Here is a 25,439-nt window from a genome sequence, read left to right as displayed (position 1 = left end):
TGTCGGGCAGGTGGTCGTACGACCAAGATGAACGACTCATTAACTGACTGTAATAAGGACGATGTAAAGAGGACGACTGAGTCGCAATCCAAGGACGACAAATACGAATTAAGCGATGCGTTGGACTCGGGGAGCGAGAGTAGTGCTGATTCAATGAACTCCGTGTTGGAGAAGCACACAAATGAAAACGGAGTAGAAGAGTGGAGAAGGGTACGGAGCAGAGGAAGTAAAAGAGCTCTCTCGCAGTACCGTGCAGCACTAAGAATTGTTCAACGCTTGGGAGCAGTGGTCGACCCAACAGAAGTGGAGATCGAGCGCTTGGAATGGGCCCATGAAGAGGTAGAAGTAGGTCGAAGGTAGTTCAAAAGGTTTGCTGCGAGAAACCCTCGGTTCTGCAACCGGTACGAGGAGGAAGAAGCGTCGAATGGCAGAATGAAGAGGCAACGTTCGGCGGAAGGCGACAAGCCTGCTTTCAAGAGGCAGAAAGGACCCAGTCCTAGAGCCGCGAGGCAGGGCAGTCGCATAGACAAGACAAGTAGGCCCAAAGCTGTAAGACAGATGGGCTCCAATAGCGAGGTAGCAACTACATCGAAAGCTGTGAGTCAGAGGGAAGTTCCAATTAAGGAAGTAGGAGATAAGCCAAAGTGAGATAACGCTAAGACTCCGGCTTTCTCGGAGGCGCTAAAGGGAGTTAACGCTAAGACTCCGGCTTTCTCGGAGGTGCCAAAGGGAGATAACACTAAGACTCCTGCTTTCCCCGAGAAGATGAGTGATGTGGCAAAGCAGTCACTGACTGTGGCGCTGGTTGATCGTAGCAGTCCTTTCGGACAAATGACTACTGAAAGGTGGAGATCTGTGGAAAGGGAGCTTTTTAGCTTAATGCTTCAGATGATGCGGGAACAACCAAGTAAGCCCCTTCCAACCTTTGATTCGGGGGATGGTATAACGGTGTGAAGATGATAGCGTGCGACAACATCGCGAGCTTGCAGTGGCTGGAGGAAGTGGTTCCAAACCTCCAAAGGCAAGGCACGAACGCGCGGTTTGAGGTGATGGATAAAGCGCAAATCCCCACGGTACCAAAAGTTAAGGTATGGATACCATGCGTGATGAAGTCGGAGGATACACTGCGACTTCTGCAGAATCAGAATCCGAACATACCGACACAGGATTGGAAGGTACTTACTGTATCTCGGCCTACCGAGGATGGTCAGTTCTACATCTTCCAAATAAACAAGCAGGCGGAGGATATTTTGTACACGCAGCTTGGTAAAATGTCCTTTGGCACTGGCAAAATTTACATGCGGCTCAGGAAAAGAAGTCCCGAGGATAAAAACCCCTAACACGCTAGAGGTGGGCGAAGTCGAAAAGGACCTCAAAATCCTAAGGGAAAAAAGACAGGTGGAGGTCCCCGACGTCACCACGAACGTGATAGAAGAGGACCAACCGCTGAATGGTGCTGTGACTCGCACAGAGGAACACCCTGCACAACAGTCACGAGAGGCTGAAGGGGGCCTCGAATACTTTAAACCAAAAGGGCAAGGGGAGGACGACGACGTCAAGACGAAGGTGCTGTAGGGGGACAAACAGCCCAATGGTGCTGCGAGTCCTACAGATAAACCTCCAACACAGTAAAGTGGCGTCGAGCGAACTCCTCCCAACCATTGAGGAGGGTTCGTTTGACGTGGCGCTGATCCAGGAGCCGTGGCTCTCATCGGGAGGAAAGGTTTCTGGACTTAGCGCGCGCGGGTTTGGCGCTTACTACGCGCAAACGGAAGGACGGGTGCGAGCTGTAGTAATGGTAAGGAAACAGCTGCATTCATATATGCTGCCTAATTACACCACTGACGATCTCGTAGCGGTGGCCGTTGAGCAAAAGAATAAGCAGGCATTTATCCTGGCGTCCTGCTACATGGCCCATGCTGCGGAGGTCCCACCGATGGAGTGCAAAAGGCTAGTACAGGAGGAAGGGCGCAAAGGGCGGTTGGTCATAGGCGCAGATGCAAATGCGCACCACAATGCGTGGGGAAGAGCAGATACGAATGAGAGAGGCGAATCTCTGTTTTGTTACATCCTGCAAACCAATTTGCAGATAGCCAACAGGGGAAACGTCCCTACATACATTGGTCCAACATCCAGCAATGTTCTGGATATTACATTGAGCTCCGAGCGTGATATATCAAGGTATGATTGGATGGTCCTTGATAGACCATCCTTCTCCGACCATGCGTATATCAGCTTCAATATCCCCCTAAAGAGGGTAGAGAAGGGAGGAACCTTTAGAAACCCTAGGTCAACGAACTGGACTAAATTCCAGAAACGTGTAGAAACAAAACTGGGAAAACCCAAAGAGGTTGCTAATGTAGAGGAACTGGAGGAGTCGAATGAATTCCTAACAAGGACGCTTATGACTGCGTATAACAAACTTGCCCTCTAAGAAGATTCAGAGGAAAAGCAAAGCCGCCATGGTGGAGCAATGAGCTGAGTCTTCTAAGAAGACTGGTAAAAGAAATGTTTAAGCTCGCAAAGACCGCGGAAAGCGAAGCGTGTCGGGACGAGTACAGGGATCTACTGAGGATATACAAGCGTGAAATTATCAGGGCGAAGAGAAACTCATGGAAAAGTTTCTGTACGGACATAGAGTGCTCCAGCGAAACAGAGGCTGATAGATGTGTACATAAAGTCCAACGTGGATGAAAAGCTGCTCTCCACAACACAGCATGCGTACACCAAAGGCAAGTCGGTAGACACCGCATAGCATAGGGTGGTAATAAGCATAGAGAAATCCCTGGAATATAAGGAGTATGCTCTAGGAGTCTTCTTGGACATTGCCGGGGCTTTCAATAATGTTGCAAAATGGGCGATTATGGATGGTCTTAATTACAGTAAAGTACATCCTGCCTTAATCAGATGGATCGGCTGCATGTTAAATTGCAGGAAGATTACATCACAATGGGGATTGTACGAGGCCACGAAATCAGTGGACAGGGGTACGCCGCAGGGAGGGGTGCTATCACCTCTGCTGTGGACGCTGGTCATCAACCAACTGCTCAGGCAATTCGTTGAGGGACCCGTAAAACTTACGGCTTACGCAGATGACGTTGCAATTGTCATAAGTGGAAAGTGCCTTCCAACGATTAGTTCTTTGATGGATCGGGCGCTTCGCGATATTCATACCTGGGCATCTAATGTCGGGTTGAAAGTCAATGCGAAGAAGACGGATATGGTCTTGTTTACAAAGAGGTACAAGGTCCCAAATTGGACCAGGCCTAAGTAAGGAGGGGTGACCTTACAGGAGAAACCTTGCACAAAATATTTAGGAATCATCCTAGACAGTAAGCTGTCATGGAAGCTCAACGTGGAGGAGAGGGTCAAGAAGGCCTCAACGGCACTGTATGCATGTAAAAGAATGCTGGGGTGTACATTGGGTTTTTACAGCGATTGTAAGCCCTATTCTATACTATGGAGTTCTTGTTTGGTGGAAAGCCACACAAAAAACAACATACCTCAAAAAATTAGAGGGGGTATGCAGACTATCGATGCTTAGCATTACGGGAGCCCTGAAAACAACCCCGACGGCTGCACTGTATGCCATTTTGCACATCCCACCTGTAGACCTGGTAGCAAAGAACATATCATTAATAACTGCAACCAGGCTCGGTGCCTCGGGGCAGCTTGAGCGCCGACCATATGGCCATAGTAGTATAGCGTCATCAATCACAAGACGAACAGACTACACGATTCCCTATCTGCGCTTCGAGGGAGATCTTAAGACCACAATAGAGGTGGACGGTTGGCGCAAGGGTGCGCAAATGGCGGACGAGGCGATACATGTGTACACCGATGGTTCCAAAGTAGTGGAAGGAGTAGGGTCTGCGGCATACTGCGCTGATCCGGAATTAAGCAGATCCTACAGGCTGCCGGATTACTGTAGCGTTTTCCAAGCGGAAATATTAGCCGTAACCAAAGCAGTAGAAACCCTGGAAGAGAATAGCTTAAGCTGCAACCGTTTTAACTTTTATATTGACAGTCAAGCAGCAATTAAGGCAATAATCTCGCATAGCACAGCATCTAAATGCGTGTTAGAGTGTAAGCAGTCTCTGGAGAGAATCGGGACAGGGAGAAGCATACATCTATATTGGGTCCCAGGGCATATGGGAATAGATGGGAATGAAAAAGCGGATGAACTAGCTAAAAAGGGCGCATCCCTTGAAGCTTGCTCCGTAGATGTCCCAATTAGATTGGGCAAGATTAAGCGAAGGCGAGAGGTGCACATGATCGACCAAGCGGGAAAGGCGTGGGTTCAAGCGCGGGGCTGTAAAGTGTCGAAGATTATGTGTAGGTCTTACAACCTTAGACTAACACAGTTGCTCCTATCATTAAAAAGAGAGGACTGTAGACTCATGACGGGTATTCTGACTGGACACTGCCTTCTGGCGTCACATGCCTTTAAACTAGGCTTGGTCAGTGATAGCAGATGTAGGAAGTGCGGGTTGGAGGAGGAAAGGATCGAGCACGTTCTGTGCTCGTGCCCTGCACTTGCCAGGCTAAGTCTCCAGCTATTAGGAGTGATACAGCTGTCAGATCTAGAAGCAGCAAGTGGCTTAAGTCCTAGGAAGCTTCTAGTATTTGCCAAGAGGACGGAGTTATTTTATGGTCCTGGTTTTTGATAGGGTTTTTCAGTTTGGTCGTTAAAACAAACTTCTGGTAACACTACGGACTCAATCAGTCTATGTGAGGTCCTCATGGACCGGCCAGTTCAACCTACCTACCTACCTGACATTTGTCGGAATCGACCGGATCGGACCACTATAGTATATACCTCCCATACAACCGATTGTTCAGTAAGAGGGTTTTCGCCTTTTCTGCCCCATTTCTGCCTCATTTTAACAGCTAGCAACATCAAATTTTACCACAAGCTTGCGTATTGGGCATAGATTGTTGTCTGAAAAAACCGTCTAAATCGGACTAAAAATCGATTTCGACAAAAATGATGAAAATCCTCTTACCTTAACAGTCGGTTGTATGGGATATATATTATAAATATGTCCGATCTTAACGATTTTTTCAGACAACAATCTATGCCCAATACGTAAGCTGTTTTTCGTTCACTCCTTCATTCATTCATCCTCCACCATTTATTCATTCATCAATTTGTTCATTTATTTTGTAAATACATGATACATATTTATGCAAGAATTGTTGTTGTTGTCAAGATACGAGGTGTGGCAATAAATTTCCGTGAATTTTTCAAAACAAAAAAAAAAAAAGAATGAAGTTTTAGGAAAAAATTTACTATCGACCTTCACAAAAGTACCCTCTAACTCTACACAACGACTCCAATGTTTCTCTCATTATTGGATTCACCATGGGTAGTCGTACCACGTTTATAGTTTCATGGACCTCCTTAATGCCGCCATGATGACTTCCGTTGAGGTGCGACTTCAACTTGGGATATAGAAAAAGTCGCAGGAGCCATATCGGGGCAATAGGACTGGTTAGGTAAAGTTCGAATGCATTCTTTTTTGCCAAAAACTCTTGCACATCGAACGAGGAATGGGCCAGCGCATTGTCGTGATACAAGATTCCACACGAAAAACACCTGCCCGCAGCCCCTCCAAGACGCCAACATAGAATTTTCCAGTCACCTTCTGGCCAACGGGAACGTATGTACATTGCCTTCAGATGTGACTTTGACATCCTCGCTTTCATTGGCCGCTCCTTTTCTACACTTTTCCACTTACTTATGAGTTTGCTTAATCGTCTCAGGGTCATACTCAAATATCCAAGTCTCATCTCCAGTAACAGACTACCCGTTTGGGTTTTTCGCTAGAATAAACTTAAAATTTAATCACAACACGTTGCTTGTAATGTACGTCACACATTTTCACTATGTCACTAAAAGTGCGACTTGCAAAGAGTACCCATAAAACACAAACCAAACATTTTACTCTCCGAATTCGGTAATTTCATTATATTTTTTGTGTTTTTGTTTTTTTTTCAGATATTGCGCGCGAAGCCGGAAATGATGAACATTTACATATAACATCGGGAACAACTCTTGAATATAAACCAATGCAACCAAACGTAACAGACATAGACCAACAAATATCGGAGGTATGTGCCTATATGTTTGTATGTATTTATTTACAAGAGCTGGACAAAATGCCTTCATTCTAAGGGAAAATTTGGATGCAATAAATTATTTATCGAGGGGATACTATTGTAGTAGTTTAGAGTTGGTGTATCGCAGTCTTGAAAAACCTTTTTATCAAAAATGAATCTGGCTGCGCAGATGCCGTTCGGAGTCGTCATAAACTCTGATGGTCCCACAAATTTGTAAGTAACATTGGCCTATTGTTCTGGTAGTGGCAAGATTCCCAATTCAACAATGCCCATTATCTGGCTGCTAAGGTGGATATTTCTCAAGACATTTAGATTAAAATGTGGCGGATATTGAGAAAAAGTGTACCCCAAAGTCTGCAGCGTGTAGCTGGACGCCCTTTCTGTAAGGGCAAGGCTTATATTTATCAAAGTCTTTAGTATGCTACCTGTGGCAGGACGCCACCTCCAATGGCATGCCATCGTTGAAAGGGCATATAATGTATATAGACGGGGGGTACCTCGGCTACAAGGGGTATAAGAATTCTCATACCTAGAGGCAAACCTGCAGAACAAGAGGGTAAAGTAGCACAACACAAATTAGAGAAAAAACTGCCGTAATCTCCTCTGGTTGAATTATTATTATTAGGTAAGGTGAAACTGACCTCACCTAGACTTAATGTGTTCATAGTGTTACCAGAATTTGTTTGACGACCAAACGGAAAAACACCAGGTACCAGGACTTAACGTGTCCAACCATTTCTTCCTGTAGCTCGCACGGCCAACATTTGCTGTTTCTGACGATGCCTAACTTATAAACATGTGGCATCAGAAGGCAGCGTCCAGTAAGTATGCCCATCGTGAGCCTTAAGTCTTTTCTCCTTGGAGCGTTGGTCTCCAAAAACTTTAAGTGATTGCCCTTTCGCATACGCGATGAGACCACAGTTGTGCTATGGAATGCAGAACCCTGCTTTAGAGATATGAGCAAATTTGTGAGTCTAACGTCATAATATTTGCACATAATCTTAGAAATTATGCAGCCGCGCGCTTCTGTCCACAACGTTCGTACTTGATGGATCATATGTAACTTCTGTGTCCTGTTGATTTCGACCACACGGATTCATCGAGTGCTGCACCCTCTTTTGCCAACCCATCGGCCTTTTCCTTACCTTCTATCTCTTTTTAACGGGGAACCCAGCAAAGCCTCTCCAAGTTTTTTGGTCTGCGTACTTTTTTGTGCGGCTGTCCACCAAACTAGGACTCCATAGTAAAGGATAGGCTTGACAATTGCCGTAAAACCCATGTGATAGTTTGGGTGATAGGTCCTATGTGCATCCTCTTGCATGCATACAGTGCCATGGAGGCCTTTTCACTTTCTATCTTCTACATAGAGTTTCCACGATAGCTTACTATTTGTTATAGATGGAACTAAGCTTCATTAAATTTATTTTCATCACATGTAAACTATCGTGTGAAAATTACAAAAAAAAAAAACAAGTAAGGACGGGACTGTATTCGGCTGTGCCGAGGAATTGATACCTTTCATGAATGGAGCAGAACAATAATGTGTTGAAGTTTGAAAAAATTTATAAAATCTGAGCAATCAGTTGTATGGGATATATATTCTATATACGACCGATCATAACGAGTTTTTCAGACAACAATGCCTGCCTAATATGTAAACATCCTGTGAAATTGCAAGCTTCTAGCGAATAAAATTAGGCAAACATTACGTTAAACCTCATATATCAACAATCGGTTGTATGGGACATATATTATATATATGACCAATCTTGATAATTTTTTTAGACAGCAATTTACGCCTTATATGTAATGATTCTGCGAAATTTCAATCTGCTGGCTGCAGTGCGGGGGGGGGGGGGGGGGAATAAGGGTTTTTGCAACAATTTTAAAAATAGAAATTTATTTCACAAAGCAACATCAAATTTTTAGAAATAAGGTTTTTCAATTAGAAGAACATTTTTCTAAGCGGGGTTGCCCCTCGGCAATGTTTGGCAAGCGCTTCGAATGTATTTCTGCCATGAAAAGCTCTCAGTGAAAACTCATCTGCTCCTCAGATACCGTTCGGAGTCGGCATACAACATATAGGTCCCGTCCCGCCAATTTGTAGGAAAAATTAAAAAAAAAAAAAGCACGACGCAAATTGGAAGAGCAGCTCGGCCTAAAATATCTTCGGAAATTATCGCGCCTTACATTTATTTATTTATTTTTTATAAAAGATGTGCTCTTAAAGAGTTTTTAATTACAAGCAAATTGGTGTTTGAATTGTCGGTAAAAGTCTAGTTGAGGGGTCGACTGCTAATACGCTACTAAAACTATCGACAGAGCTGTCAAAAGACGCGTATTGACCTCGACAACAATAATCCGAAGGCGGAAAAGAAAATAAGTGTTTTGCGAGGATATAGTTTTGGTCTCCAAACCGGTGTTGGACCCACCCAGGGTAATTTTTTATAAGCGAGGCCGAAGGCCGTCAATACATAAAGGTGTTCTGCGCAAAAATACTATAGATACCACCCCGGTTTCGGAGGGACCCGCGGGTCATTTTTCGGCTTTTGTTTAATATATTTGAACGAGCTGAAATTTTTCCTTTCCGCCTTCGGATTATTAATACTGAGGTCAATACGCGTCGTTTGACACCTCTCTGGATATTTTTGGTAGCGTATTAGCAATCGACCCCTCAACTACACCTTTTCCAGTTTAAGTTCAGAAATTTACAATTCAAGTTCAGAAAATTGCAATTAAAGTTCAGAAAATTACAACTCAAGTTCAGAAAATTACAATTCAAGTTCAGAATTTTCATTTCAAGTTCAGAAAATTACAATTCAAGTTCAGAAAATTACATTTCAAGTGTACTAGCAAATTACAGATCGAATTCAGAAATTTATAAGTAGGGTGTTAATTTTCAAAAGTTATTTTAATTAATTAATTTTATAATTATATGTTACTTGCGGAAGTGTTGATGCTTCGTTGACCATGTTACCAAAATGGTGGCTTGGGTATAGTGTACTCCAAGTTTTCTTCAAGGTGTGTACATCCCGGATCTTGAAATCAAATGGAGGATAATTCTTTCCAACAAGTGCATGATGACGCTACGGCCAAGAAAATACTTCAGTCGAAACAGCAGTTTGGAAGCAGTGGAAGGGAGAGACTTCCACAGAGTTGCGAAGGTGGAGGAAGACTTGACCTCTTATTGTGCTACCCATCGCCGTCAGTTACCGCGAAACAGGAAAAGCTGGCATGATTTGTTACGAAACTGCCAAAATCGCGATTAAGTGCCAATTCATGATGAATGATGATGATGGGGGATAAGTTGAGATATTTTGACATATGGCGCCAAGATCTATGTAGACAGTACCTATACGTTACTTCTGGGAGTGTGGACGCTCCGTTAACTGTTTAAGTGCTGTCATACTCAGTGCAGATCAATGGTTGTGACGCTAAAAATATAGCTGTATGGCATTGCAATTGCTTTTTATGAGCGAGAGTTTTTTCTTCGCTATCTCGCAAAATTGATTTAAACGAGTTAAGATGTCCAATGCTTCCTTAACACATAGATACCATCTTACATACCTTTATTTCCATTGGATGAAAAAAAATACCCGACAAATTTTCTGAACTTGAATTGAAAATTCTGAACTTGAATTGTAAATTTCTGAACTTGAATTGCAATTTTCTGAATTTGGATTGGAAATTTCTGAATTTAAATTGGAACTTCTGAACTTGAGTTGTAATTTTCTGAATTTGAATTGTAAATTTCTGAATTTAAATTGGAAATTCTGAACTTGAATTGTAATTTTCAGAACTTAAACTAGAAAAGGTGTAAACTTTTACCGAATTGTCAAAATCGGTGGAGCCTATCGGCTGCTGTTCAACTTTAAAAGAAAAAGGGCAATATTTGTATGTTTAATGGTGTGTTCAATTTTACTTAAGATTTTTTAAGAATTAATGGGCTTAACAACGATGAATGATAATTGTTATTCAATTATTATTTTGGTTTTATTGCCAGTAAATGTTTCCTTCTTTTCAGTTTTTCCCAATAAAACCAAAATAATAATTGAATAACAATTATCATTCATCGTTGTTAAGCTCATTAATTCTTAAAAAATCTTAAGAAAAAGACAAAGAAAATTCAAATGGCGATAATTAAGCATACAGTATTTTTTGGAAAAATCGAAGACGAGCATTTGTTTGTATTATCGATAGCTATCAAATAATATCAAAAATAAATTATGACGTTTTTCGGTGATCACTTTCAGAAATTTTCACTCTGTGTCTTTAAACATAACATTTATTTACATTGTTATTATTACATTGTTTTATTAAAATTATATAAGTATGAAATATACACACCCAGTGGTGATAAAAGTACCAAATAAAAAATACACAAAGTATTTAAAAACAGAATACATACCTACTTTCGAAAATACTTTGAAATCGAAAGCTTACATTTTGGTATCATTAAGTGCTGTACGCAGATCAAAAGCAAACATTCAGGAAAAATTTTGCATTTTTCTTGAGCATGAAAATAGCAGTAGGCACAAAATTTTGGTATTTCACGATGCATGGCAATTTATACATGAATATCGCTTTTATAAAAATAAAACAAAATTTATGAAACTTTTTGATACCATTTAACCCCCCCCCCCCCCCCCCCCCCCTTCACCACACAGCCGAGCTCACGATCCGCCACTGTCTGGCTGTTAAAATGAGGAATAAATGACAAAAACACTCAGAAGGACAAGCCTAATCAAATCAGCTCGTCATCCATATCACTTCGGTATACTTTTTGGTGGGTCTAACTCTTCTCCTTACAATTTGAAATTCTCGACAAACTTAAGATATCTACCATTTCATTTTCATGAAAGGTATAAAAAAAGCTTTGTTATTGTTAAGCACATTGCTGTGAACACCAGTTTTATTAATCAAACCACCAAATACTCCCAAGGCGATTGCATCAGCAACATACGAACATCGACCGCCACCACCAACAGCATAGGCAGAAGGAAAGGCAACAAATTTGTTATAATGAAAAGCGCAAAGGCTGCGGCAACGATTATCTTATTTTTGGCTCATAAACCAGCTCTCCTCCAACCTATCACTCTCACAGATATTCTAAATATAAATATGTACAACTTAATCATTCTATTTATTGTCTCTACGAAGATGTGTATTTTGCGCATTTCTAAATAAAACGACGTGTAGTCTAAAAATAAAATTCAGATGGATGCTATAGATATATAAATATACATATATGTTTGTATGTACATATGTATATACATCTGCTAGTTTAGCAATCTGGCAAGCATACAAACAACAAGCGGTCTCCCCGTTGAAAGTAGTGAGTTGGGGCTCTCGGCACGGATACGGGACTGATTGGTACTATTTTTATGTTTTCTGCTTTTGTACATTAGACTGGGTCGATTTATTAACCGATATCGCGCCATCGATTTTTCGATAGGATTTGGGCTCAGGGAAAAAGTCCCACTACGCATGCCCAAAAAAATAATTTTCCAGCCTGCGAAATTTCATTTTTTTACTATTTTCGACTTTGATTTTTAAGGTTTTTTTTCATGACCTACTAAAAAAATTTTCATTTGATTGTAAAATTTTCATGTATACTCTTGTACGACCCAAAAATGTCCGCTAAAAACGTTGGCGATAACAGTTTTTTGAAAAAAAAAAAGAAAAAATTTTTGAAAATTTTTCTAGTTGGTCATGAAAAAAACCTTATAAATCAAAGTCGAAAAAAGTAAAAAAAAAAACAAAAATGAAATTTCGCAGGCTCGAAAATGATTTTTTTGGGTATGCGTAGTGGAACTATTTTTCCTGAGCCCAAATCCTATCGAAAAATTGATGGCGCGATATCTGTTAACTTTCGTCTATACAAATCGACCCACCCTAATGTACATAAATGAATGCTAAATTTTGTGTGAATGCACATGTTTTACAAAATTGATGTGCTCCCCAGTGTGAGTTCTATAAATTTGTATATTCTAGCTATTTGACTCATGCCGATGCCTTTGCCATTTTCTATTTTAGTATTCATTTATATTCTATTATCCTTATAAATAGCATCATTTCCTTCATTTTAACATCCTGCGAGATTTAGTAAAAAACATGTAGGTATGTACATATGAATACAACACTTGTAAATTTGAGTAGTACACAGATGCATATGCAGGTACTAGAGATATACGCTGCCGCCATCGCCGATTTTTGTTGTTTTCGGACGCCGCCTCGCAATGTCATAAATATTGGCGCGGCGTCGACGTTAGGTGCGTTTCTACATCTTTTACTTATTTAAGACTGGCTATGTCGTATCTTTGAGGTACGGTATAGTTGAAAGGGGTATCAATGGACAGGCAATATTCATTGCCTTTAACGACATAACTCTGTGGTACTCGAGCGCAAGCGCTTTCTATGTAATGCATCCCTCAGTAGACAAGGTTAGATGTCGTGCACACAGACGGGCACATTAGCACAAACACGACATGCCACACATTACCATCACCCCACAGAGGTTAAAGAAGCCATTAAATAGGCTTAGCTTTCGAAATCAATAGGTTCAGACGGTATAGCCATGCCAATGCTGGAACACCTTGGCGTTGAAGGAATAATCTACCTGGCGCACGTTTTCAACTGTTCCTTAAAGTCCTTCGTCGTTTCGAACAACAAAAAATGGCAAGGATAATTCCACTACAAGAACCAGCTAACGAAGGTTAGTCATATCGACCGATATCACTCCTCTCCCCAGTAGCGGAGACATTGGATACCGTCCTACTCCCTCATTTCACTGCGAATGTTCGCTTAGCCACTTATTATCATGGCTTCGCAAATGACTAGCACTACCACCGCGCTAAAGGCCATACACACTAGGGTGGGTCGATTTGTATGGACGAAAGTTAACCGATATCGCGCCATCGATTTTTCGATAGGATTTGCGATCAGGAAAAAAGTTCCGCTACGCATAGGCGAAATTTCATTTTTTTGACTTTTTTTCGACTTTGATTTTTAAGGTTTTTTCATGACCTACTAAAAAAATTTTCATATGTATATATGTAAAATGTTTTTTTTTTTTAAACTGTTATCGAAACGTTTTTAGCGAACATTTTTGGGTCGGACAGGGTATACATGAAAATTTTGCAATCAAATGAAAATTTTTTAGTAGGTCATGAAAAAAACCTTAAAAATCAAAGTCGAAAAAAAGTCAAAAAAATGAAATTTCGCAGGCTCGAAAATTATTATTTTTTTTTTTGAGTATGCGTAGTGGAACTTTTTTTCTTGAGCACAAATCCTATCGCAAAATCGATGGCGTGATATCGGTTAATAAATCGACCCAGTTTAATACACACCCAGATAAATTACTAACTGAACCAGCAAAAACCCCATCATAGGACGGTGCTCTTGAAATTTGACCTGTCAAAAGCTTTTGACACAGTCAACCACGACACGCTACTCCAAGACATAGAAGGTTCACCCCTTCCCTCTTGTCTAAAAAGGATGGACCGCAAATTATCTGAATGGTCGCCAAGAATCAAACAGAGGATGTCCAGGGTGGTGTCCTATCCCCACTTCTGTTCAATTTCAACATATCAAAGCTGCCTTCCTCACCAGAAGGTGTTAACATGATTTCCTGCACCGACGACTGCACGGTAATGACAACAGGACCTGACCATCGAACAGACCAATTAGTTTCTACAATAAACAGCTATATCCTCTGTGTTTGTGGTTTCCTCACCTCGCGCCACCTGGTTCTATCACCAACCAAATCCACGGCCACTCTGTGGAAGGAAAAGATAACCAAATATGAAGACTGTCGAGTCACCCAAAGGTAGTTGTAACGTTTGACACTCTTAGTAATAGTATCCAAAGTACAAAACCGCAACAAAATCCTCAACACGCTTGCTTGCTGCATTGGGGAAAAGACAAAGAAAAGACACGCTGCAGCAATTTGACATTTCTTAAAGTTGGCGGCCCTATCCTCAAGTCACTTAGAGTGAATCACCATGATTATAGCACCTAAGCCAAGTTTAGAAATCACCTACACGTTTATTCAGCTAAAATAATGACGCAAATTGATCTTGAATTTATGAATAATTTAACTATAAATAGAAGGATGATTCAGACTGTAAGCTAAGACCGTCGTCAGATAAAATTTCATTGAAATATTTTATCGCTTTTTGATGGAATTTTTCGAAGTTTATATACTCAATTCAAGGGCAAGCCATTGCACAGTTACTCGAAATTAGTTATTTAGTAAATAACCGCAAATTTATGGGAATGTCAAATGAAGTTCAGGTTTTGTACTCTCAAAACGCGGATTAAAATAAGAAACTAAAAAAAAGAAGCATTAAGCTATCGAACGGCAGTCGCCGTGGTGTGGTGGTAGCGTCCTCCGCCTACCACACCGAAGATCCATGGTTCACGCCCCGGGCAGAGCAACAACAAAATTTTAGAAACAATTTTTTTCAATTAGAATAAAGTTGTTCTAATCAGAATCGCTCCTCGGCAGTGATTCGGCAAGCACTCCGAGTGTGTTTCTGCCATGAAAAAGTTTCTCAGTGAAGACTCATCTGCCGCTCAGATGCAGTTCGGAATCATCATTAGACATGTACGTAGGTCCCGTCCGCCAATTTGTAGGAAAAATTAAAAAGAGCACGAAGCAAACTGGAAGAGAAGCTCGGCCTAAAATCTCTTCGGAGGCTATTGCGCTTGACATTTATTTATTTTTTTGAACTTGATGTCAATTTTGCAAGCGTTGCCGTAGAGGGTTTCTTCGCCCTCTTCTCCACATTGAGTTTTCACGACAATTTACTGTATAGTGTGATTCCTAGATAGTCGGGTTGAACCGAGGTCCGTCTTTTCCGCTCTGGCGGTCAACCCGAGGTCGGCTGTCCAGACATGGAAATCGTTCCTAATTGGTTCAGTCGTCGATGGCTCTGAAATAGTCGCTGCCTTTGATTAATCAATTTAAGCACATATAGCTAAGACATCAGAGCTATGTGTGGCTATCCCCAGTTCGGAGGTACGTCATTAAACGAGTTGTGCGAAACTGTCGCTTTGGGTGACCGTCTCTTATTTTTTCATCAGAAAGATACATGATAAATATATATTGAACGATTGTCCGCCATCTCTTGTCAAATATCCAAAAATCCAAACCAAATTTGACAAGAGATGACGGAAAATCGTTCCAATATACATCAATTACCCACGCCTTCCAACAATTAGTTCTTTGATGGATAGAGCGCCAATGCGGAGAAGACGGATATGGCCTTACTTTACTAGGAGGTATAAGGTCCCGAATTGGTCTAGGCCTAAGCGAGGAGGTCTGACCCTGCTAGAGAAACCAAATATCTAGAAATCATTCTAAACAGTACGGTGTGGAAGCTGAACGTTTATGAGAGGGTGAAGAAGGCCTGGACGACACTTTATGCATGTAATATGCTATGGAGTCCTATGTTGGTAGACGGCCACTCAAAAATGAGCGTACCTCAAAAACTTATAGGGGTTATGTAGACTATCAATGCTTAGCATAACGGGAGCCGTGAAAACAGCAACGACGGTTGCACTGTATGCCATTGTGCACATTCCAACCGTAGACCTGGTGGCCAGTTCAACTTAAATATTGTAACGAATTTAGGGAAACTCCGCTTATTTCACACCTTCTGCTAACGTTCGTATCGCTTAACTGTTGAATAAAATAACTCCAATATTCAATAATGCAAAATGGCCTTTATTAAAGTACTTCACAATACTTCACAACCAATAGCTTGCTTAAATCAAACTGATTGCCCATGCCTCAGCTGGTGCTGCTTTTATACTCTTCGGTTTCCTCGTCGGCATACTTCTAGGCGTTTCGCCTTCTAGAATTTACTACTTGTTTACCAGCTATAAACTATAGATGCACGTGTATAGCTTCTTATATGCGCGTGTATATGTGACTGATACTTCGACCGATGATTGCATACTTTTGTGAACATCTCAGATATATGCATGTGTTTGTGCATATCAGTCCGTTTCTTGTATGTACATATGTGTAGACACAATGATTGATTTGTTTATGTAGATACAAGTGATATCGGCTTAGAGATGATAGTATGCTTTAGTGTTGCTAATATTCGTCACAACATTCTACAAATATTCGGCCTAATCCACAGGTGTGCCTTTGGCGTCAGGGCGTTTTTGCTCTGGTAAGCCCGTATATTACTTAGCGGTAATTATGAAGCTTCCGAACCCATACATAGCTAAACATCAATTTTAAGAATCGGATGTCAAGCAATCAAGTTGCAATAATAAATCTATTTCAATGTATTTGCAGGGATGAAATTTAAAAAAATTTAAAGATCTCCCTTGGATTGAGCATTAATTAAATAACTGTCAATACTAAAAATCCTAAGAAGTGCCTATTGAAATGATTAAAATTTGTTTACCTAATTATAAAAGTGTATGCTAAAGCCCGACAAATTTCGTTATTTATTTATTTACATGTTAGCTGAAAAAGAAGCAAGAATTACAAAAACAAATGCTACTTCATACATTTCATGAGCAAACGAAAGAGCTGGAATTGCGACACAAAATGCAACTGGAACAAAAATATCAGGTAATTTCAATATGTTTAACAAATATTTTCTATTTTATTTTAAATTGTTATTTCATCCTTAAAGAGCAACAAGTAAAGGTGTCTAAGTTCGGGTGTAACCGAACATTATATACTCAGCGTGAGCTTCAATTGTACATTTCATTTCAGATAAATTACTCTCTACATAACACGTGGCACCGCCCGTTTAAAAGAAATATATCTTCCCATTTCCTCTTACAATTAAACTTGATAAGTCAAATACCATTGATTCAAAACTATTTTTTGCTAAGTTATAACTTATTATTCTAGTCTACGTCCCTTTTAAAAATCTTGTATACAAAAGTGGGCGTGGTCCTTAATCGATTCCGTTAATTTTTCTTCAAAGCATTCCTTATAGTAAAGGCAACCTCTCTGCCGAATTTTGTTACGATAGGTTTAACGATTTTAGATTTATGATTAATAATTTTTATAAAATTTTTAATTTTTATCAAGAGTTTCTAGGTGTATTATTTACTAAATAATCAGGATTTTTGTGTTTTCGAAAATGTTACATATATATAAAAAGTGGGCGTGATTATCATCCGATTTCGCTCATTTTCAATACCAATCTATTCTGGGCCCAGATAAGCTCGTGTACCAAATTTGGTGAAGATATCTCTATATTTACTCAAGTTATCGAGTTAACGGACAGGCGGACGGACGGACGTGGCTCGATCAAATTTTTTTTTTCGATACTGATGATTTTGATATATGGTAGTCTATATCTATCTCGATTCCTTTATACCTGTACAACCAACCGTTATACAATCAAAGTTAATATACTCTGTGTGCAAAGCACGCTGAGTATAAAAATATTGTAAAGCTTTCAAAGCCCCCACACATAAGCAGATTTTCATATAGATGCGTTTTACTCAATCTTGTGCATTATGAGTCGATTGCACGTATTTTTATGGAGAACGGTAGATTGAGCGACACTGGTGCCATCTGACATGGAAAAGTAGCCAACTCCCAAATTTTGTTGCAAGCAAAGAATAAGGTCCTGTTTTTTCAGTGCGAGTTTAAACTCCAGTTAAAGTTGACTAGAGTTTAACCCTGCCACTTCAGCCGCTTAAGCTGAGATGAGCAGCAAAATTTGATGTTATCGAACAAAGCGGCAAGGTTAAACTCTAGTCAACTTTAACTGAAGTTTAAACTCGCACTGATAAACCCAGCCCAAGAAGAAGAAGTTGACATTTGCTTTGGCTAAGGGTGCTGGCACTTTTGACACCAAGCTCTTATGGAAACAACACTTCGACTCCATGAAGACTAGGGCCACGAGGTCCATCATGGTATGCAAACGTCTAGCAGGCAAATCATGGGGATGTAGCCCACACGTGCTAAGATGGATGTATACCATGATAGTAAAACCTAGGATAACATATGGCTCAATAGCCTGGGCATCGAGTACAACTCGGGCGACGACGAGGCAAACACTGTCAAAACTTCAGCGACTGGCAAGTGTGTGCATCACGGGAGCTATGCGCACATGTCCCACAACAGCGCTGGAAGCTATCCTCGATCTAACCCCGCTGCATATATCGATAGAGCAGTCAGCCAAGCGAGCCCTCCTTAATATCGTCAAGGAGGGCTCGGGCAAAGGTAAAGTCATATCGTCTCGGAACATGGAGGAATTGAGAGAGAAGATCCCAATCTCTCAACTCCCGAGGGATGATATCCTCAGGCAGATAGTATATGAGAAAATATATAAAGTAGAACTGGGAGACAAGGGTACGTGGGAAGAAAAAAGAATGGAGAGCATTCAGCAGCTAAACAGTATAGTATGGTATACCGATGGCTCGAAGACCCCAGAGGGGATTGGATCTGGAGTCGTTGGACCCAGAGCCAAGATACCAATACCCCTGGGAGCATACCCGAGCATTTTTCAAGCGGAGGTATTCGCCATAAGCCAGTGCGCGGACCTGAACCTTCAGCGAAAATACTCCAATGAGAAAATTGCCATACTCAGTGACAGCCAGGCCGCCCTCAAGGCCATCTCGGCATTTGAAATAAAATCATCACTAGTCCTTGAGTGCGTGGAAAAGCTGAATCAACTAGGAGCACACAATGAACTACTGTTGGCCTGGGTTCCTGGCCACAGGGGAGTCGAGGGAAACGAGCAGGCGGACAGCCTGGCCAGAGAGGCAGCAACGATACGACCTATTGGTCCTAAGCCGTTCCTGCCAGTAGGCCCGCAGGAAATTAGGGGGCATCTATTAGCAGAAGAAAAGGAAAAGAGGGAAAAACACTGGCGTAATATGCCAGGCCTGAGACAATCTAAGCTACTGTTATGGGGTTACTGCACAACTCGATACAGGGCATTTATAGGCCTCTCGAAAAATAACCTAAAAATTCTAACAGCTATTCTTACAGGACACTGTAGACTGAACAGCCACATGCAAAAGCTGTGTATAATATCGAACAACACATGCCGATTTTGTGAGCGATCAGCGGAGACGGCGGACCATATCCTCCTGGAGTGTGATGCAATCTCAAGACGTAGATCTAAGTTTATGGGCTCACCATGGCCGGAGCATTCTCACATCAAATCCCTCAAGCCAGGTGAACTGCTAGGGTTCATCAGAGATGTCGGCTTGGATGAGGTGTTGTGAAGCAGATGAGGGCACAATAGACCAATGGTCGCAGTGCGATCCTCAATTAATTATCTATCTATCTATCTAAGGGTGCTGGCACACTTTGCAATTGAAATTATTTTTCCCATTCGTTGGTAACTTTTCTAACATTTTTCGCAATTAAAAATAGCAATATAACATGTGAATACGACACAAATATGTTAGCAAGTATTTTTGTTTTATAGGGAGAATGTTTTTAACAGTGCTTCACGAAATTTTGTATGAGAATGTACAAGGCGAAATAAACTTCAATTGGTAAGTCTGAAGTTCCTTCATATTTATAAACGCAACATCTAGGTTGATTGTGGCGATAATACTGGAATGCATAAGCTTGTGTTAAACGCATCTATATGAAAAATTTCATTGTGCCGCGGCCTTTAGGCCAAGCTTGGACATAGGCGGTAACCAACCACCACAGGCCATTTAAAAACTTGTGGCCTGAGGTTCGTTACACACAAAACATACAAGTCCTGCAATAGAATAAAACTTCTGGAAAGAAAATTAAGTTTTATTACAATACTTGTATATTCACGTTGCATGAAATAGCCTTTTTGTTGCGCGGGCCGAGATAGCTGCAATCTGCAACAAAAAATTTAGACTCAGAATGAGGCTTTCTTATATTTTTATACTCAGCTGAGCAAAGCTTGTAACGGCATAAATTAAATGAGATAAATGAATACTCCCATATTCAAAAATTATCAGGGTGGAAAAAGAAATTTATTGAGCCGTTCGTCTGTAGCTTGAGCATGCAGCCCCAATTGGACATAAAGTTCAGAGCCGTAAAAAAAATCTTCCAGTCCCTCGCTACCAGCACTTGGGACGAAGACAAAGAAACGCTCATAGCCACTTATAAAGCATTTGGCTAGCAGCTTGAATGCTACGCGTTTCCGATATGGTCGCAGAGCCTAAAAAACTGGAGGAAACTGCAGGCCTGTCAAAACACCGCGCTCAGAACTGCCACGGATGTCTGCATAGTGTGTCAAACCAATGAGCGTTTAAAAAGATGTTTAGTGATTCCTCAGCAGATTCCGTCCACACCCCATCCTCGCTTCTCACGAAGTGATCGTTGTGATGTTCCTTAGAAAGAATCTTGCTGAGGTTACACGACTCATGGCCATTGTTAATCGACGAGCAGAAATATTGCCAAGACTCGGCCTTGGCTATCCTTCTTGCCTTCTTGTATTTCTTCACTGCCTCATTGTATGGTTGACATATCTTAGTTATGAAGCATTCGTTGTATAGCTTACCTACTTTTGATCTTAGCGCCCTAAGAAGTTTACCGCTTCAACGGTTTCTTCTTTTGGATGCTGATCGGGGTATATTTGTGGAAGCATATTGTAAATTCTAGAAACAAGTATTTTCAATTAGATTAAAGTTGTTTTAAGCGGAGTAGCTCCTCGGCAGTGATTTGGCAAGCACTTTGAGTGTATTTCTGCTATTAAAAGCTTCTCTATAAAAACGCATCTGGTATTTTTAAATTGTAAGGGCGCGCTCTAGATTATCCATTGCATCGTCAAGCTCTTGCGAGTTGCTGATAGTGGACTCATTCCAGAGGTTTTGATGTTAGACTAATGATTAATCTTCTCAAGGATTAGGCACCCTCTCCCCCTTTTTTCAGGAAACCTGGACAAGCCGAGCGGACTCCAGCACTGAGGAAGTCACAGAATTTATCCCATTTCGTTCCTTTGAGGTTTCTGCAGCGGAGAGGAAGGTTAGATCTGAATTTTATGTGGTGGTCCGAAGGGGGGTTATCTCATACACGCCACTTATCGACCAACGTTGAACCATTTTCCGAAGCTAACGTGGGGTCCAGCACTTCCTCCCAACCATTCGGCCTTTCCGAATGGGAAAATATAAATATAGCCTTAGTCCCCTTACTGCAGATACTTAAGGTTGAGTTTAGTATATACATAGTTGAAAGGGATTCACTTTTATCGTTTGTAGTGATGCTTCCCCATATACTGAAATAGGCGTCGCAGCCTGTAACCATTTTGTAGCCCTTGCCTTCTAGCTTGGCGATAGTTAAATTTTACTAATTAATATCCGTCTGTACGTGAAGAAGATAACTTGGGTAAATTTTGAGGTATCTTAATGAAATTTGGTAAGTAAGTTCCTGGGCACTCATCTCAGATCGCTTTTTAAAATCAACGAAATCGGACTATAATCACGCCCACTTTTTCGTTATCGAAAATTTCGAAAAACCGAAAAAGTGCGATAATTGATTACCAAAGACGGATAAAGAGATGAAACTTGGTATGACGCAGAATAGAAAATTTTAAAAATGTTTGACAATGGGCGTGGCACCGCCCATTTTTAAAAGAAGGTAATTTAAATTTTTGCAAGCCTTAATTTGGCAGTCGTTGAAGATATCATGATGAAATTTGGCAGGAACCTTACTCCTATGTGTTCTAAATAAAAATTTGCAAAATCGGATGACGAACACGCCCACTTTTTAAAAAAAAATTGTAAAAGTCAAATTTTAACAAAAAGTTGAATATCTTTACAGTATATAAGTAAATTATGTCAACATTCAACTCCAACATTTGTCTCCAAAGCTCTCATCTGAGTATGTAATGTTCCGTTACATCCGAACTTAGCCTTCCTTACTTGTTGTTTGTTATTTTGTTTTGTCATATCATTATTTTGTTAAAATGAATTTAGACATTGCAATGTATTCAAATAAATGAAATTAGAAGGGAATACAATAAGGTTTTAAAATTTTTGAATTAGATAAAGTTTTCAAATAAAAATTCTCGTGTAATTGAGTATTCAAAAGCTGCCAAAAAATATCAAAAACCAAATTTTTTTCGAACTTATTATAATTATGTAGTATGCGGTGAATTCACATGGCGCTTTCCAGGAACTACGAGAACAAAGACTTTCCACCGCCGCAGAAGAACAACAACAAAGAGAGCGACGCGAACGTGAGGTAATCAAGCGGAAGGAGAATTGCAGTGCCAATGCCAGTCCCGAAGTTAAACAAATTTTAAATGTAAGTAAGCTGAAAAGGTTTAATATTTTTTTGGTGTTTTTTTTTTTTTCAGTTTTTCGATATCGATGTCTATGGGCGAAAAAAATAGTATAAAAATTCAAAATTGTTAAATATAAATAAGAATATGAACAAACATATATGTTATGAGTAATGTCATTTTGAATCAAACTGCTATTTTTTTACCCACCACTGCAAATATTACTTTAAAATTTACTAATACTCATAACTCCTTACCAGCATTTTCTTGCGAGGGTATTTATTCGTTGCAACATACATACTTATTTGAGCGTTTAAACGGTTATGGCCGCCCAACAAGGCGCGCCAGTCGCTTCTTCTCTCTGCTAACTGACGCCAATTAGTAACACCAATGGAATTTAAATCTTTATCCACCTGGTTCTTTCAGCGAAGTGGGGCCGCCCTCTTTAGCTGCTTCCGTCGGCGGCTTCCGATAAAAAACCTTTCTTAGTCGGAGCATCATCCCACATTCGCAAAACATGGGCAGCTATCGGTACTCGCCGTCGTAAATCATAAACATTGCTCTCGAACCATTTAAAGATCCCTCTCATCTGATATAGCAGGATGGCTACGATAAGTGACATGCAGAGTTGGACCTAACCGATCCAACGTAACATTTATTGGCAAGCGTGATTCTTCGCTGGATTTCAAAGATGATATTGTTGCTGTGTTAATGCTGGTTCCCAAATAAACGAAGTCCTTTTATATTTCTAAATTGTAGCTGCCAAGAGTGGCGCAGTGGACAGGGCCTAAATTTGCTGACTCTTTTGCTTGATGACAGCGGGTTCTTCGTTTTGTTTTTGCAGAATCAAAATTTGCGATATCAATGTCTTCAGCCCGTGTCAGTAATTGCACCCTTTTATAGAATATTGTTCCAGAGCGGTTAAGCTCTGCAGCTAGTATAATTTTCTCCAACATCAAATTAAAGAAATCTCCCGATAGGGGGTCACCCTGTCTAAAAGGTCGTTTAGTTTCGAACGTCGTGGAGAGGTCCTCCCCAATTCTGACTGAGCTGATGGTGTTGCTCAACGTCATTTTGTACAGCCGTATTAGTTTTGCGGTCAATATAAATTCAGACATGGCGGCATATAGGCAGCTCCTTCTCGTGCTGTTGAAAGAGGCTTTAGCGAAAATCTGGGCCCGTATTCCGTTTTACGATCAATGACTGAAACTCACCATTTCAGAGCTATTGTTATTTAAAAAATCAGTTTCGATCGCGGATACTAAAACGTAATACGTACCCTGGTCGATGGTAGATTTACCAGGTCTGAAGCCGCGAAGAAGACTGATTCCACGATAGTTGGCGCAGTTTGCTGGATCCCCATTCATGTTGTCTGGGAAAAGAACACTTAGACTCTAATCGTCAGGCATGCACTCGTCCGTATTTGAATAGCTCCGCAAGCAATCCATCAGTGCCTTCGGCCTTGTGGTTTTTAATCTGGTCATTTCGGGCTGAGTTTTATTATCCCTGAGCGGTATATCGCTGACTCCATTTAGGAGGGCAGAGAAGTGTTCCATCCATAATCTTAGTTCTCTCTGGACATCGGTTACCAGGTCGCCGGTTTCGTTCTTAGATTAGCAGAGGCTTGATTGTGCAGACTGAACTTTCCGACCGTGTGGCCAAAAATAAACGCTAATAGAAAGCGTCTTTCACCTCATCGTCTTTCTCCTCTTGCGATGCATGCGCGCAGATGAATGATATATTAAATAATGTAGCTCTAATTCGGATGCCACATTCGTGACAGGCGTGAACATCAGTACTTGGCGACAAAGTTTTTCTCCCACCACAAATCCTACACCGAAATTACGCTTTTTTTCAATCACCAATAGTTTTCTTGCCAGTATTTGTTCATCGCATTTCTTGGATGGCGGTAATGTCGGCTTTTTCCGCCACGAGTACACTAACCAGCCGGGAATCTGCACCAATCCCATTAAGGGAACGGTCATTCCAGGTGCATACACTTAAATCATTGTCCTGTAAACATTTGCAAGAGTAGTCATTAGTAAAGGGTTGTCTTCTTATCCGAGGCCTTAATTAATTTTTCATTGGAGTGTGTTTTTGTGTGGCGGGTCCCAGGCTCAGCGCACAATCCGTTCAGCGGGGATTAAAGCATTACTTGCACGTTTATATAGCGAACAGCTTGATCCAAGACAGACCTTCGCTTGCAGCACCTTATGGTGATCAGCTAGCCCTTAAAACGATTATGGCGGAGTGGCGTAGCTAGGTTGTCGCCTTCTCACATTAGCTCACTATCAAACAGATGTGCAAAGGCTGCCCAGAGAATACTTGGCCGCAAGTGACCGGAAGAAGTGAGCTGCTTGAAAAATCACCCTGGGCCATTCCTTGGTGAATGCTGATCAGAACTTTCCCCACTTACGTGGACTTCTACACACTGCTCGACCCTCCGATTAATAAATACTTGATAATTTCGTGGATTGCGCGGTAAAGGTCCGAAACGCTGGCGGGACTGTTATAATGTATTTGTGTAATACATATTTACTAATTTGTTTCATTTTTTTACAGAATTTTTTAATTAACCGTAAACAGGCGGCTTCCTCCAATGGTATAACGACGACGTCACCTTACAGAAATAGGTACGTTGTTGTTGTTTATACACTTACATTTCTACAGCTGCGTACACGACAATAGTACTCGTGTGATCGTATAATTTTATATTAAAGGAAATCCAAAACAAACTTTGGAAAAAATTTACAAGAAACAATGCGAATTTTGAAAAACTTATTGCTTGTAATTTGTTCAACCAAAATTGATTCGGCTACGGACTTGGTTACTTTAAAAAGTTCTGAAATATTTTTCTGGTAATTTCAATTTTTTTTCGTAAACAGTTTTGAAATTTGTTTACATCATTTTAGTTACACAATTCTGTGAAGTTTCTTCTTTTTTGCTATTGTAAGTCCTTAAAGAAAAATAGATAGATCCACCAAAAAGTATACCGAAATGATCAGGATGAAGAGCTTAGTTGATTTAGCCATGTCTATCTGTTTGTATGCAAATTAGTCCCTCATTTTTTGAGATATCTTGATAAAATTTGGTGAGCTGTTA

The 25,439-nt window shown here is 40.7% G+C and overlaps 1 protein-coding gene across 17 annotated transcripts in view; it reads left to right on the top strand.

Annotated features, from left to right (window-relative positions):
• The window catches only part of HDAC4 (histone deacetylase 4), a 147,363-nt gene that overhangs the window by 90,236 nt on the left and 31,688 nt on the right, over positions 1-25,439 (top strand). For 16 of the 17 annotated variants that reach the window (XM_067785931.1, XM_067785926.1, XM_067785924.1 and 13 more), the window contains 4 exons: positions 6,002-6,114; positions 16,613-16,720; positions 22,199-22,360; positions 24,900-24,970. In XM_067785931.1, coding sequence (XP_067642032.1) covers positions 6,002-6,114; positions 16,613-16,720; positions 22,199-22,360; positions 24,900-24,970 — 454 coding nt within the window. The remainder of the gene's footprint in view (positions 1-6,001; positions 6,115-16,612; positions 16,721-22,198; positions 22,361-24,899; positions 24,971-25,439) is intronic. The other variant, XM_067785935.1, reaches the window with a different exon arrangement.

This window comes from Eurosta solidaginis, chromosome 4 (assembly GCF_040869045.1).
Source record: "Eurosta solidaginis isolate ZX-2024a chromosome 4, ASM4086904v1, whole genome shotgun sequence".
Classification (NCBI taxonomy): Eukaryota; Metazoa; Arthropoda; class Insecta; order Diptera; family Tephritidae; genus Eurosta; species Eurosta solidaginis.
The sequence above is the reverse complement of the archived record's forward strand: the minus strand, read 5'-3'. Positions and strand labels throughout refer to the sequence as shown.